This window comes from Coenobita brevimanus, chromosome 101, assembly GCF_032717465.1.
Source record: "Coenobita brevimanus isolate Jiangsu-jjx chromosome 101, ASM3271746v2, whole genome shotgun sequence".
NCBI classification, from domain to species: domain Eukaryota; kingdom Metazoa; phylum Arthropoda; class Malacostraca; order Decapoda; family Coenobitidae; genus Coenobita; species Coenobita brevimanus.
Genome location: NC_137054.1, coordinates 5647733 through 5660159, shown reverse-complemented (window position 1 = coordinate 5660159; position 12427 = coordinate 5647733). Strand labels below are relative to the sequence as shown.

The following is a 12427-nucleotide window of genomic DNA, read 5'->3' as shown; positions in this document are numbered from 1 at the left end:
TCACAGTTTGTTTATCCCTTTCTCACTTTGTTTATCATGCTTCTCATTCCTTTTCCCTTCTCAAGTTTCTCCTCTTTCCCTGCTCATATCTTATCCTCAATCCTTTCCTCTTTCCTATTTATCGTTTCCTTATCCCTTCCTCATTATTTTCTTAAATCCCCTTCCCTCACTCCTTCATTACTCTCTTAGATTCTCCTGCTATCCCTCCCTGATATCACTCCAGCTCGCTTGAATTGCCCTGTTCCTTTCTCTCACTCCTTTTTTCTTTTCTTTACACTTTACTTATTATTTACTTCTGCCTGTTTCATTCTCTCTCTCTCTCTCTCTCTCTCTCTCTCTCTCACATTCATTTTCCCACTTTTTGCAATACTGTACAGCTTTGGCAATCTTTCCTTACCACGTAGAATACACGTCCTCATTTATTCTTTTTTATTTATCCTAGTCTTCCGGTCATTCAATTCTTCACCTTCCTCCGTTACTTCTGTCTTCACCCATTCATCCTTCTTTATTCATTTGGTCATTCATCTTCTCTCATCCTCTCATTATTTACTTCTCCATCCCTTCCTCCATACTCCCTCTTTGTCACTCTTTTCCTTTCGTATTAAACCTCTGTCCATTAATATATATATCCATCCATCCCCTCCATTATTCACTCTCCTCCATTCCTTCCTTCAGTCACCTTTCTCCACTTCTCTGTTATCCACACTCCATTCTGTACCCCCATCCAGCCGCCTCCCATCCCCATTTTCTCCGTACCTCCCCTCCCCGTCCAGTAGGCTATTCCCACTCCCCAGCCTCTCCCCACCCCATTCAGTTTCCCTCCCCCTCCCCACCAGTTTCTCCATCCCCGGCCTCACTGCAGTAGCGGGCTAATGGGAACCAGGCCACCACACAGTACACAGAAGAAACCATGGCGTGATTAGGTTTCGGCTGGGAGTGGGAATGTAGAGAGCTGTGAGGAGAGGTAGATTGTTTAGATAGGTAGGGGATGAAGATTAATATACAGCTAAGTGGGGGATGTGGAGTATTGTAAAGCTAGGATGTAGAGTGTTAAAAAGCTTGGTGTGGGGTGGAGAGTATTACAGAACTAGTGGGGAATGCAGAGTTTAATACAGCTAGGTGGAAGATGCAGTGTATTATGAAGATATATGGGGGATGTAGAGTATTATGTAGCTAGGTGGGGATGTGCAGAGTATTTTTTAAGTAGGTACGGGAATGTAGAGTATCATCTAGGTAGGAGTGGTGGTTGTAAGGTGAGAGTAGCGGTAGTAGTGGGAGTGGGAATGTCGAGAGTTCGTACGAGGTACTGTAGATTATGACAGAGCTAAGTTGTAAGGTTGTGCAGAGGAAACGAGGTTGTAGTGAGGGAGTGCGAAAACATGTAGGGTATGATTTAGCAGAGAATATTGGTTGTTAACTAAGTTTAAAAGTAAGGAAGGGAAACGCAGTGGGGATGTAGAAAATGAGTGAGAAAGGATGTAGAGTGTTAGCAAGGAGTGTTGGTTGCCAAGTGATGGTGGGAGTGGGGGTCGGAGTGGGAGTGACGACAGTGTGAGGGATGTAGAATAGCTATGATTTAACAAGGGGAGGGGGAGAGAGAGAGAGAGAGAGAGAGAGAGAGAGAGAGAGAGAGAGAGTGTGTGTGTGTGTGTGTGTGTGTGTGTGTGTGTGTGTGTGTGTGTGTGTGTGTGTGCGCGTGCGTGCGTGCGTGCCCGCGCGCGTGCGTGCTTGCGCTTGGGCGCACTCATTGGGAAGTAGGAGTGGGGTTTATGTTGTGATCGAGCAAAGTGTTGGTTGTGTGGGAATAGAGTGGAAGTTGAAGTGATCAGCTGATGTTTGTTAGGGAGTGAGAGTATGAGCAAGTCAGTGTAGGGTATGCACTCGGAGTGAGCAAGGGTTGTTGGGTTTAAGGTGAGAATGAGAGTGAACAGAGAGTGGTTGCCGTGGAGTGGTTGTGAAAAGGAATAGTAAATGTGAAGGAGGAGTGAAGGTAGGTAGTTAGATGCAGAGTGAACAACTAAGGAGTCGGGTATAAGAGTTGGCGAAGAGTATAGTTGGGGACAAAAGTTTACCAAAGATTTCACCTCTTTTACTTGTCACTCTCCCCTTTTGGCGGTTAATTTTAAACTAAGGAACTTGTTATGTTTTTCTGCTCATACTGTTGATAATTATCTAATATGATGTGTCAGGGAGGAAAGTGTCGAACATTCCCTAAGTGTGCAGTATGCCAAGTGGAATGGTAATGAACTTTTGCCCTTGAGAGTAGGCTACTTATGCCCCAGTCACACTGCAGGTACAACTTGTCGCAAACCTGAACATTGCGAAACCAGTCCCCGACCACAGAGATCTTCGAGCAGTCATGCCACTGATCGGCTACTGGTGATCGTCCAGTGTCCATCCAGTGGGCGGCCGAATGGTGACCATGGCCAGGTACACACAGGTCAAGACACCGACGGGTGGCCGGCCGGTAATCGGCAGGCCGCCAACAAACGGCGGCCGGTCTGCATCCTGTTGCAGTTTAGACTGTGACCTCTAGGCCGCCACTAGACCAACACCAGCCGCAGATTGGCCGGTGGCTGGTCTTGGTCCAGCCCACCACCTGTCGCTTGACCAATCGTCGGCTGGACGGCGGCTGGACTTCAACCACCACCCCGAACAGGAGGCTTGTGGACGGCCGCCGCCGCAGTCCAGTCGTCGCCATGACGGAGTGCGGATGGCCACCGCACTGAGTGGTCGGTGACCGGCCTCCGTCCGGATGGCAACCACCGCTTAAAAATCAGGTGTCGCCGACCAGTCGCAGTCTGTAAGCCAGCCAGACGCAGTCCAGCCGCCCACCAGGCGGCTTCCGTGCCACGACATTGGTGGTCACGGCTAGGTTTTTCGTGCAGCACGAAAAACCTCGTGACAATTTTTTGGTCGCCATGGTGGCCTGCACATAGACCGAGATGTATGAAGACCAGTCGTAAACCTCACCAAAACCACCCGCAACTTGCAGGTCGTGGGTGGTTTGTGATAAGTTGTACCTGCAGTGTGACTGGGGCCTTAGTAACTAGATGCAATATATCTTTGAGAGAGCTGTTGGACTGTGAGGGGTTGGGTGGGGATGGCATTGTTGGGGTGGAGGAGTGGGCTAATCAGTGGAAGGGTCAAGAGGTGGGTGAGTGGGTGTCTGGTAAGTGGGGTTATGAAGGTTGGGTGGATGACTGTGCCTCAGACCACTCTTATCTCTAGGCTGATAAACAGAGATAGTGCAGGTGGGCTTATGAGGATTCAGCAGTGTGTAATCTTTAAGCTGATTAGACTTGATTAGCCTTAGGAGCATTTAAACTTTCCCTGAAGCTCATAGTCAATGTTTACTTTGAGAACTTAACAACAGTCCATGTGTAATGAGTGACTAGTGTATAGGCAGTCAGTATTGCTTAATGTTATTCATATTGGAGACTTTACCAGTAGTTGATTTCAAGTCTTGTAAACATTTTAAAACTGGAACACTGTACGGTGTGAATGTGTGAAGACTAGTAAAATATATACTGTACTGCATTCAGCTCCTGACATGAACTGAAGAGTAGTAGGAATTGTAGATTGTAAGATATTCATTGCTGTACTGATCAGTATACAGCAGTTGTATGTAGCACACCAGTTTTCAGTACCAGAATTTTGTATGCTGAAATTATGAATCCATGTAGAGTCCATACTGTTTATATTGAGTTTGCTTGAGTGAGCAGGGAGCGTTAGTTGTGGAGTGTTAGAGTAGGAATAGGGTGCACAGCAGGAGTGAACAAGGAGTGTTGTTAATGGAGAGTGCGAGTGAGCAAGAAGCAAGTTGTATATTGAGAGTGAGAATGAGCAAGGAATGTGTTGTAAATCAAGAGCGAGTGAACAAGGAGTGTGTTGTAAATTAAGAGTGAGAATGAGTAGGGAGTGTTAGCTTTGAAGTGTTTGTGATAATGAATTGCCTAGTGAGGAAGGAATGAAAGCAGATAGAGTAGTGAAGTATGATGTGAGATTGAACTTCAGGGAGTGAGGTATGGAGCTAGAATGAACTATAACAAACTACTGTACAGAGAGGGAGGATACTGGAATGTGAATCATTGAGTGATGTTGCTGAGTTGGTTTAAGTTAGTGAAGTTAGTGAAGAATAAACTGCTTGATTTAATTGTTATATTATGTAGGTCGGGAGGACCACAACAATGCAATATGTTCACATCCAGATAAGTCTGGGGCCACAACAGCAACAAGACTGTGTATTCAGCCTTATTTGGGGGGGGGAGGGAGCTACTATTGTACTGATGTGTGATAATGTGTTATAACTAAATGTTTTTATTTTTAATTTGGTGAAATACTGAACTTATATATAACTTAATATGCCATATTAATTTCATCACAACTGTACTTAAAAGCCAAGGCACTGAAAAGCTTGGGTCTGTGTTTCCTATAAGTCCCCCTCCCCCTCTTTTTTTCATAGAAAGCTGCATAGGTTGAACTTTTTTTTTTTTTTTTTAACAGACTTTTAGTCAACTCGGTTTACTGTGGAAAATTTAATTATTGAATCTATGTACTGCACAACCTTCTTTTACAGTATGTTTTATTTGGAGTGATACAAGCATAAAATTGGTTTAAGAATTACCATATCTCTGCATGCTTCAGTATTAACACATGTATTTTGCTTATGGACACTGTAAGGAATGCCCAAATAATGTTATGCTGTTGTATATACATTCAACTCTTGCTTCTTTCACAGGGTCTGCTGTCGTTCCTGAGTGCACCGCTAATTGGAGCACTGTCAGACCTGTGGGGGCGGAAGTTCTTCCTTTTCATCACTGTCTTCTTCACATGCCTTCCTATCCCCTTCATGAAGATCAACACATGGTCAGTGATTACAGGCATTTTACTGGAGGAGAGAGAGAGAGAGAGAGAGTTTAAATTATGAATATTTTAGGCTGATGGAACATTGTTGCATACTATATATTATAAAAATCTTTTTTTTAAGAAATATTACTTGTATAAAATGTGAAGTGTTTGCAGAAAAATGTGAACTTTGAACTATGCACTCAAGAATAATAACCAGTCACCTTTCAGAAGACATAGCCAAGGTCAATGAATGTCTCATTCACTCTAAGGCAAGGCAAGTGCCAAAAGTGGGTGAGAGTGAGGGTGAGTTTACAGTGAGATGATGGGGAAGAATGACATTGGCATGCAATATAACATGACTTTATTTGGTGAGGAGATACTAGTTATTGCTTTACTCCATTCAACTGGTAACTTCGAGCATACCAGTAATCATTTAGGTTCTGTTGGTAGCAAGAACAACAAGCAAGAGATCTATCTATCTATCTATCTATCTATTGCCAGACGCCTTAATCCCTTATATGGGATGACCACAAACAAATTGCCTCCACGTCACCCTGTCCCCCGTCAATTCACTGCCCTGCTCCCATTTCACACCCTCCTCTCTCATATACCTCTTCCCTCCATCTCTTCCTTGGCCTTCCCCTCCCTCTCTCCCTCTCCACCTCTCTCACATACACTCTCCTTGTCAGTCTCACCCTCCATCCTCGCCACATGGCCAAACCACCTCATTGTGTTTCTCCTAATGCTTCCTATCACATCCACATCCACACCACAACGCACCTTCACATCCTCATTTGTCAGTCTGTCTCTCCATGTGACTCCACAGGCTCCTCTCAGATAACTCATTTCCACTGCTCTCACTCTTGTGTCCCTCCAACAATGTCCAAGCTTTGCTTCCATACTTCAGAGTTGGTATCACAATACAGTCATGTCAAGCAAGAGATAAATCCTTAAATTGTCTCATCCATCCTTAAAGTATTTAAAACTCGAGAAGCAACTTCTTCTTTATGAGTACAATTGTTTTCCTTATTTACATAACAGTATGTGTAACTGCCTTAATGCAGCCTGAAATTTGGAAAATGGTTTGGATATAATTCATTTGAACTGGGAATCTCAGCAGTATTACTATACTGTATTCTGTTTTCATTTGTGAAGCAGAGTACTACAATATATTATCATCAGTGTAGAAATTGCTTGATTATTTTGTTCTATATAGGCATGTCCAGGTAATGTTACAGTATTCAGCTGGGGGAATTTTGGCTATATATGATCATCTTGTTAACCCCTTCATTGCTACAGACACAGGTAGTTCCTTGTTTACCACACTTTCACTCAACACATTTTTCACTATAAAGCTGTTAATCAGCATAGGAATACTTTTCACTTACCGTAGCAAGTCATTCTTCCCTATTCAGGAGTCAAGATGTTTTGTAGAGAAAATGCATGGGGTTGTTGTAAATTTGAGAGTTGAGATGGTATTGTTGATTTTTGCCAGGCCATACAGGGCCGTAATTTCTGGAGGGGGGGGGCTTTGCCGCCTCAGTGTTATCTGTATATTTGTCAGCTTCAATTATGATTGAAGGTTCAATAACAGCTCATGAAATTGATCAAGTTTGTAAGTAAAATATGTCATATGTCAAATATTGTCATAAATCTCGTTGGCACAACTATTTGAGACGCACTGTGGTAGTGTTATGGTGTTTTTGGATGTTTACTTTGAAAGGCAGTGCTGTTCTTGTCATTTGCCAAGTGGTGTCAATAGCTCTCTGTTCCCTTCTGGCCTGTTTTTTTTTTTCTCTCTGTTGTGTTTTTAATTATGTTTGTTTTGTTATCATAACTCTGTCTACAGATTGAGAGACTTTCTTGACGAGCACAGTGACCCACAACTGGCTAAACCACACAGTGTGCCTGAGTGTTCTTGCCAGTCTTGATAGGTAGTAGCTGTGATGGTGTGGTGGTGGTAGAAGTGATGGTGGTGTTGGTGTTGATGATGGTGGTGGTAGCTGTGATAATGCTGGTGGTTGTGGTAGCTGTGGTGGCTGTAATGATGATGATGGTGTTTGGAGCAGTGATGGTGGTGGTATGGCTCTCATTTGGGCAAATGCTTTGTGGAGTGCTGTAAAACATTTCCTCAAAAGTGAAGCATGGTTCAGAGATGGCTCTAACTTGAACAAGTGCTGAGTGGCCCAGTTGAGCTGTGAGGTTCTTGTATTTTAATACTGTATTTATTAGTACTGGACTGAAGCCTCCCTCATAAAAATATTATGGTGTACAATATCATTCTACCTTCAACAGCATTATAGCTCTTTTGCCACAGTTAAGACAGGATGTGTAAATTCTGTGGTCTCTTTTCTTCAGGTGGTACTTCGCACTTATCAGCATGTCTGGAGTGTTTGCAGTAACCTTCAGCATCGTGTTCGCATATGTGGCAGACGTGACAGATGAGGCAGAGCGGAGTGGAGCGTATGGTCTTGTCTCAGCCACCTTTGCTGCCTCTCTTGTCATGTCACCTGCCCTTGGAGCTTATCTTGGCAAGGTCAGTGGCAGGGAGTACTTTGACATTGATGGATGTGTGTGTGTGTGTGTGTGTGTGTGTGTGTGTGTGTGTGTATATGTGTGTGTGTGTGTGTGTGTGTGTGTGTGTGTGTGTGTGTGTGTGTGTGTGTGTGTGTGTGTGTGTGTGTGTGTGTGTGTGTGTGTGTGCGCACTTGTATATTTGTGTGTTCCATGTGTAGGAATGGATTACTGTAAGTTTCTTCCTCTGAATTACACTGCTGTAAGCACTGCCCAGAACAGTACAGAATACAGAGCATTTGCTGTACAGTTCTTAGTTTATACTGTAATTGGGTCATATTTAGTATATTTGCACCTGGGAGGAAGGTAGAGTCCTGGAGTATTGGAAGTCGGGTATAATTATTCCCCTGCACAAAGGAAAAGTGGAAAAAGAAGTGTGAGGTAATCATGGAGACATTTGTCTTCTTAGTGTAATAGGAAAAGTATATGGTAGGATACATATTGACAGAGTTAGGGAAATGATAACAGAATTAGTTGGAAGAGAACAGGGTGGTTTTAGGAAGGGAAGAAGTTGTTTAGATCAGATATTCATTTATAGATCTCCAATGGAAAAGTTTCTAGAGTAGGGAAAGAAGTTGTATGTGGCCTTCATGGATTTGGAGAAAGCATATGACAGAGTGGATAGACAGGGAATGTGGAAAATATTAAGAATATATGGAGTAAATGGGAAGTTATTGAACGATGAAGAGTATGGATGAGGGTGCTAAGGCTGCAGTGCGTGTGGATAGTGAATTGAGTGAATTTTTCTATCTGAATGTTGGATTGAAACAGAACAGGGATGTGTCATGTCTCCATGGTTGTTCAATCTGTATATGAATGGGGTTATAAAGGAGGTATAAGATAGGGCAATGGATGTTGGAGCGGGCCTAATGAGAGAGGGGAGCGTTTGGAAACTTCCTGTACTGTAGTTTGCAGATGATATCGTGTTGTTAAGGGAAGACGAAGGGGAACTGCAAGGCTTAGTGAATGAGTTTGGGAGTGTGTGTAAGAAACGGAATCTAAAGGCGAATGTAGGGAAGAGTAAAGTTATGGTCATTGAGAGAAATGAAGTCACTGAATGCACAGTGAGGTTGGTTGATGAGGAAATGGAAAATGTGAGTGCATTTAATTACTTGGATAATGTGATGAATAAGGATGGGAGTTTGGAAAATGAAGTGCTTGAAAGGGTGCAAGAAGGAAGAAAGGTTGCTGGTTCTTTGCAAGCAGTGATAAGAATTAGAAAAGTGAGCATGGAAGTAAAAAAGTCGTTGCATGACAGTATTTTGATACGAACTCTAACCAGTGGAAGTGAAGCATGGACCTTGTTGGAAGGATACAAGTCGAGAGTGAGAGCAGTGAAAATGAGTTATTTGCGAGGAACATGTGGAGCTACATGAGAGACAAATTGACAAATAAGGAAGTGAAGGAGCATTGTGGTGTGGATGTGGATGTAACAGAAAGCATTAGGAGAAATACACTGAGTTGGTTTGGCCATGTGGAGAGGGTGGAGAGTGAGAGACTACTGTAATGATGAGAGTGTATCTGTGTAAGGTGGAAGGGGGGGAGTGGAGGAGGCCAAGGATGAGATGGAGGGGTGGAGTGGAGAGGCATATGAGAGAGAGGGGTGTGAGCTGGGGGGAGGGCAGTGAAATGGCAGGGGTCAGAGCGACGTGGAGGCGATTTGTTTGTGGCCACCCGTTACAGGATTGAGGCATCTAGCAATAGATAGATAGATTGATAGAGATAGCACCTATGTAGATATACTGTAATGTTTTATGTTAGTTCAGAGATCATTATTAATAAAGTTGTTGTTGCCACAGCTACATTTTAAATTACATTGATGGACCATGGAACTTTGCTGACAAGCAGCAACAAAGTTCGTATATGAATTTCCTCTCAGAAGCCTACTAAAGCTTCACACAGTTTGAGAGGGAGGGAGTTTTTTTTGTTTTTTTTGTTTTTTTTTTTTTCTTAACCCCATTTCTTATGGTATTTATAGTTCCTACTTATGTCCCCCCCCCCCCCCCACTTTACAGAAGACCTCCGTTCAAAGGATTAATGAAGGCAGTATCCTGTATTATCTCTTCAGTGTGAAAAATCTCTCCTTAGTGAATAGAGTTGGGGTTTATAAATGATAAGCATGTTAGAGCCTTTATAAACAATGCAATACAGAATGATTGTATAAAAGACTTCTTAAGACTGTAGAGGTGAAAAATGCTTTATCCTATTATATCAACTAACCTTGAAAGTACAGTCTACATTTCTGTTTATGATTTGTGCAATTAAAGCAATATTTTCTTCATAATCTTTGTGTATTTTTCTCCATGCAAATGGTTATGGATCATGATTGTCTGTAAATGGAGAAAGGAATGGGAAATATAGTGAGTGTTTGTTTAACGTCAGTGATGATAAGGAATTCTACCTATTTGTTGCCAAAAATAGTTGGTATGTGCTGAACTTCATATCACCATGTTAGTGTCCTTGGCCTCACCTATGATGTCACTTGCTCTCATACCTTACCTCAGCTGTGTGTGTGTATGTGTATTTGGGCGTGCATGAGTGCGTGCGTGCCTAGTTGTATTTACCATGGTGGTGTACAGGAATTGAGGAATTGAGCTAAGTTCGTATTGTCCTGTCTCTGAGTTTTCATTTATCTAATCTAGTTTAAAATACATGGATGTTCTTTGCTCACACCACCTATTCTTCTAGGCAGTTCCAAGTTTCTATACTTCTGCTAGGGAAGTAAAAATTTTGAAGTTGTTAGGGCATCTGCTTTTTCTCAGCTGTATCCATGTCCAGTTGTTCCTCTATCATCCATCACAAAAAGATCCCTTCTGTCAATTTGTTTCAGTCTTATTACATCAGTGTTTCTCAAACTTTTTCACTTCATTCCCCTCTTGTGGGGATCTTAACATCCTTGAGCACCTTCACCACGAGCTCTAACTCAGTCACTTTGGCCAAAAATCCCTCAAAGTCCAATGCTGACACAACTGACATTGCATCCTCCTCTTCCTGTACAGGAACTGGATCAGACGATGTAGTTGGTTCCTCACTTTCATTTTGTTGAGGCTGCCGTGTGTAACTTGTTATGAGCGTCTGCTTCCTCCTGTTAATTTCTTGCCTGTGCCTGTCTGTGTAGAAGTGTAAGGCTTTGTCGATATTAACAAGAACCTCCTCCATTCTCTGCTGGAAGAATGCCTGTTTCTTCAGTTCTTTGAGCTTATCCACTACCACAAGGATCTTGCTTATCCCTGACATAGACAGTTCTATGCTGCCCTCCATCACACTAGGCTCCTCTACTTGACTCTGCCTGGCCTCGGGCTCGGCATCAGCTTCATCTACCTGAAGCAACACTTCCTGGGAGGCTGTTCCTCTGTAGCAGTGTGCGCCTCTTGTATGTCCGCCAACGTTATGTCCTCAAAACCTGGTACAACTTGTGCTGCTGTCAGTGTGGCTGCCCCAGCCTCCACCAGTGGTTGAATGGCCATCCTGTGGTTCTTGCAAAAGTGAGGCATGAGTAGTCGCCACACATGGTTCACCGTTGCAGGGGTTATCTTGCCCCAGGCTTGTAGGAAGAAGTCAGCTGCATCCTTTACTGAAAAATAATGCCAAAATGCCACAACAGACCCCTTGTCCCACACTCACGCCACGCAGTAGAATGCCAGGGAATTTCTGTGCACGTACGTCATGATGGGTGCATCGTTTGTATGTGTGTGTGGGGGGGAAGTCGCGTAGTCTGGGAAAATAGTGGTTTTGGGCCACTCCTTGCCTCTGCCTCACGTATTGTGGGCTAAACTCACGCATTCAAAGTTTTATGGTTATGATTTTGGTCACTTCTGTACTTTGTGATTCGCGCATTGTGATCATGCATGCTGGGCGATCCCACTGCATTAAGAAGTGCGATACAGAGATGATTAATATTGTGTAAGTGAGCAGTTACTTTACTATATTGTGCATTGTTGTACATCACCCCATCACTAACCCAGTCCCATTTTTTGCGTTCTTTTTTCACATATTTGCCTCTGCAGTGTTTCGGGAACAAGTAGATATGATGATGGTATTCCTCATTCCCTGAAGATAATTTTCTTTTACTACTAAGCATATATTACGAATTTAAGTGAAACTAATCCCTACTTATAAAGTATTTGAGGAAGATTGGAATGAAGTCTCTTAAAAAATGCTATCTGCTTCAAAAAGTGATTCTTCCCCCTAGGTGGGGTGATGAAAGAAGAGCTCACTCTGAAAAAAGATTCTACTTCCATATTGATTTATTGCCAAAATACTGAACTCTTTTGTCCCTTACCACCTAGGCACCAAGTTATTCCTTTCCTATTATTCTGCACCTCATCACTTGGTCTATGACAGTTCTCTACAACCTAGGTACTGACCTCAACCTCTGTTCTCCATTAGTATCATTTACTTATATATTATTCCCTTTTTACTTCATCACAAAAATTATTCCTGTCTCTCACCACATTATCATCTTCCACCACTGCATCCATTTGCATCATCAAGGTGTACAGACAGGGACAAAAGTTTAACTGATATTTCACCTTTTCTCTTTTTCACTTTCTTATGATGGCTAATATTCCTAAGCAGAGAGAGGCCTGCCATCTTCCTCTGCTCATAGATGATTCTCTTTGATGTAGTTTATTAGGAAGGAAAGTTGCAGAAATCCTGTATGTGTGAATAGATGTATTAGAACAGTAGGCAACTTTCTTTCCTGACTATACCCTCCTCCCCCTGATTACCCCCCCTCCCACCCACAAACACTTAAGCACAGCCACAGCATCACTTACTGTATCTGTTTTCCTGTTCCCAGTCTCTATCTCTGTTTCTACCTCCATCAGTCTGTTTATCTTTTCTCTCCCACTATGTTGTTGATGCTTTATGAATCTCTGCACCCACTTTATCATTATTTTTACCTGGATTTCCCTCACCCTCATCATTGACCCATTGACTGCAATAGGTATCTATAAGCTCCCACCTCTCTCTCTCTCTCTCTAGGGTAGTAAAATTGTCT

General features: G+C 42.8%; 1 protein-coding gene across 2 annotated transcripts in view; it reads left to right on the top strand.

The window, feature by feature from the left end:
• LOC145415121 (solute carrier family 71 member 1) overlaps positions 1-12427 on the top strand; it is a 118291-nt gene that overhangs the window by 85716 nt on the left and 20148 nt on the right. For both annotated transcript variants that reach the window (XM_080284540.1, XM_080284539.1), the window contains exons 4-5: positions 4742-4869; positions 7210-7387. In XM_080284540.1, the coding sequence (XP_080140666.1) occupies positions 4742-4869; positions 7210-7387 (306 nt within the window). The remainder of the gene's footprint in view (positions 1-4741; positions 4870-7209; positions 7388-12427) is intronic.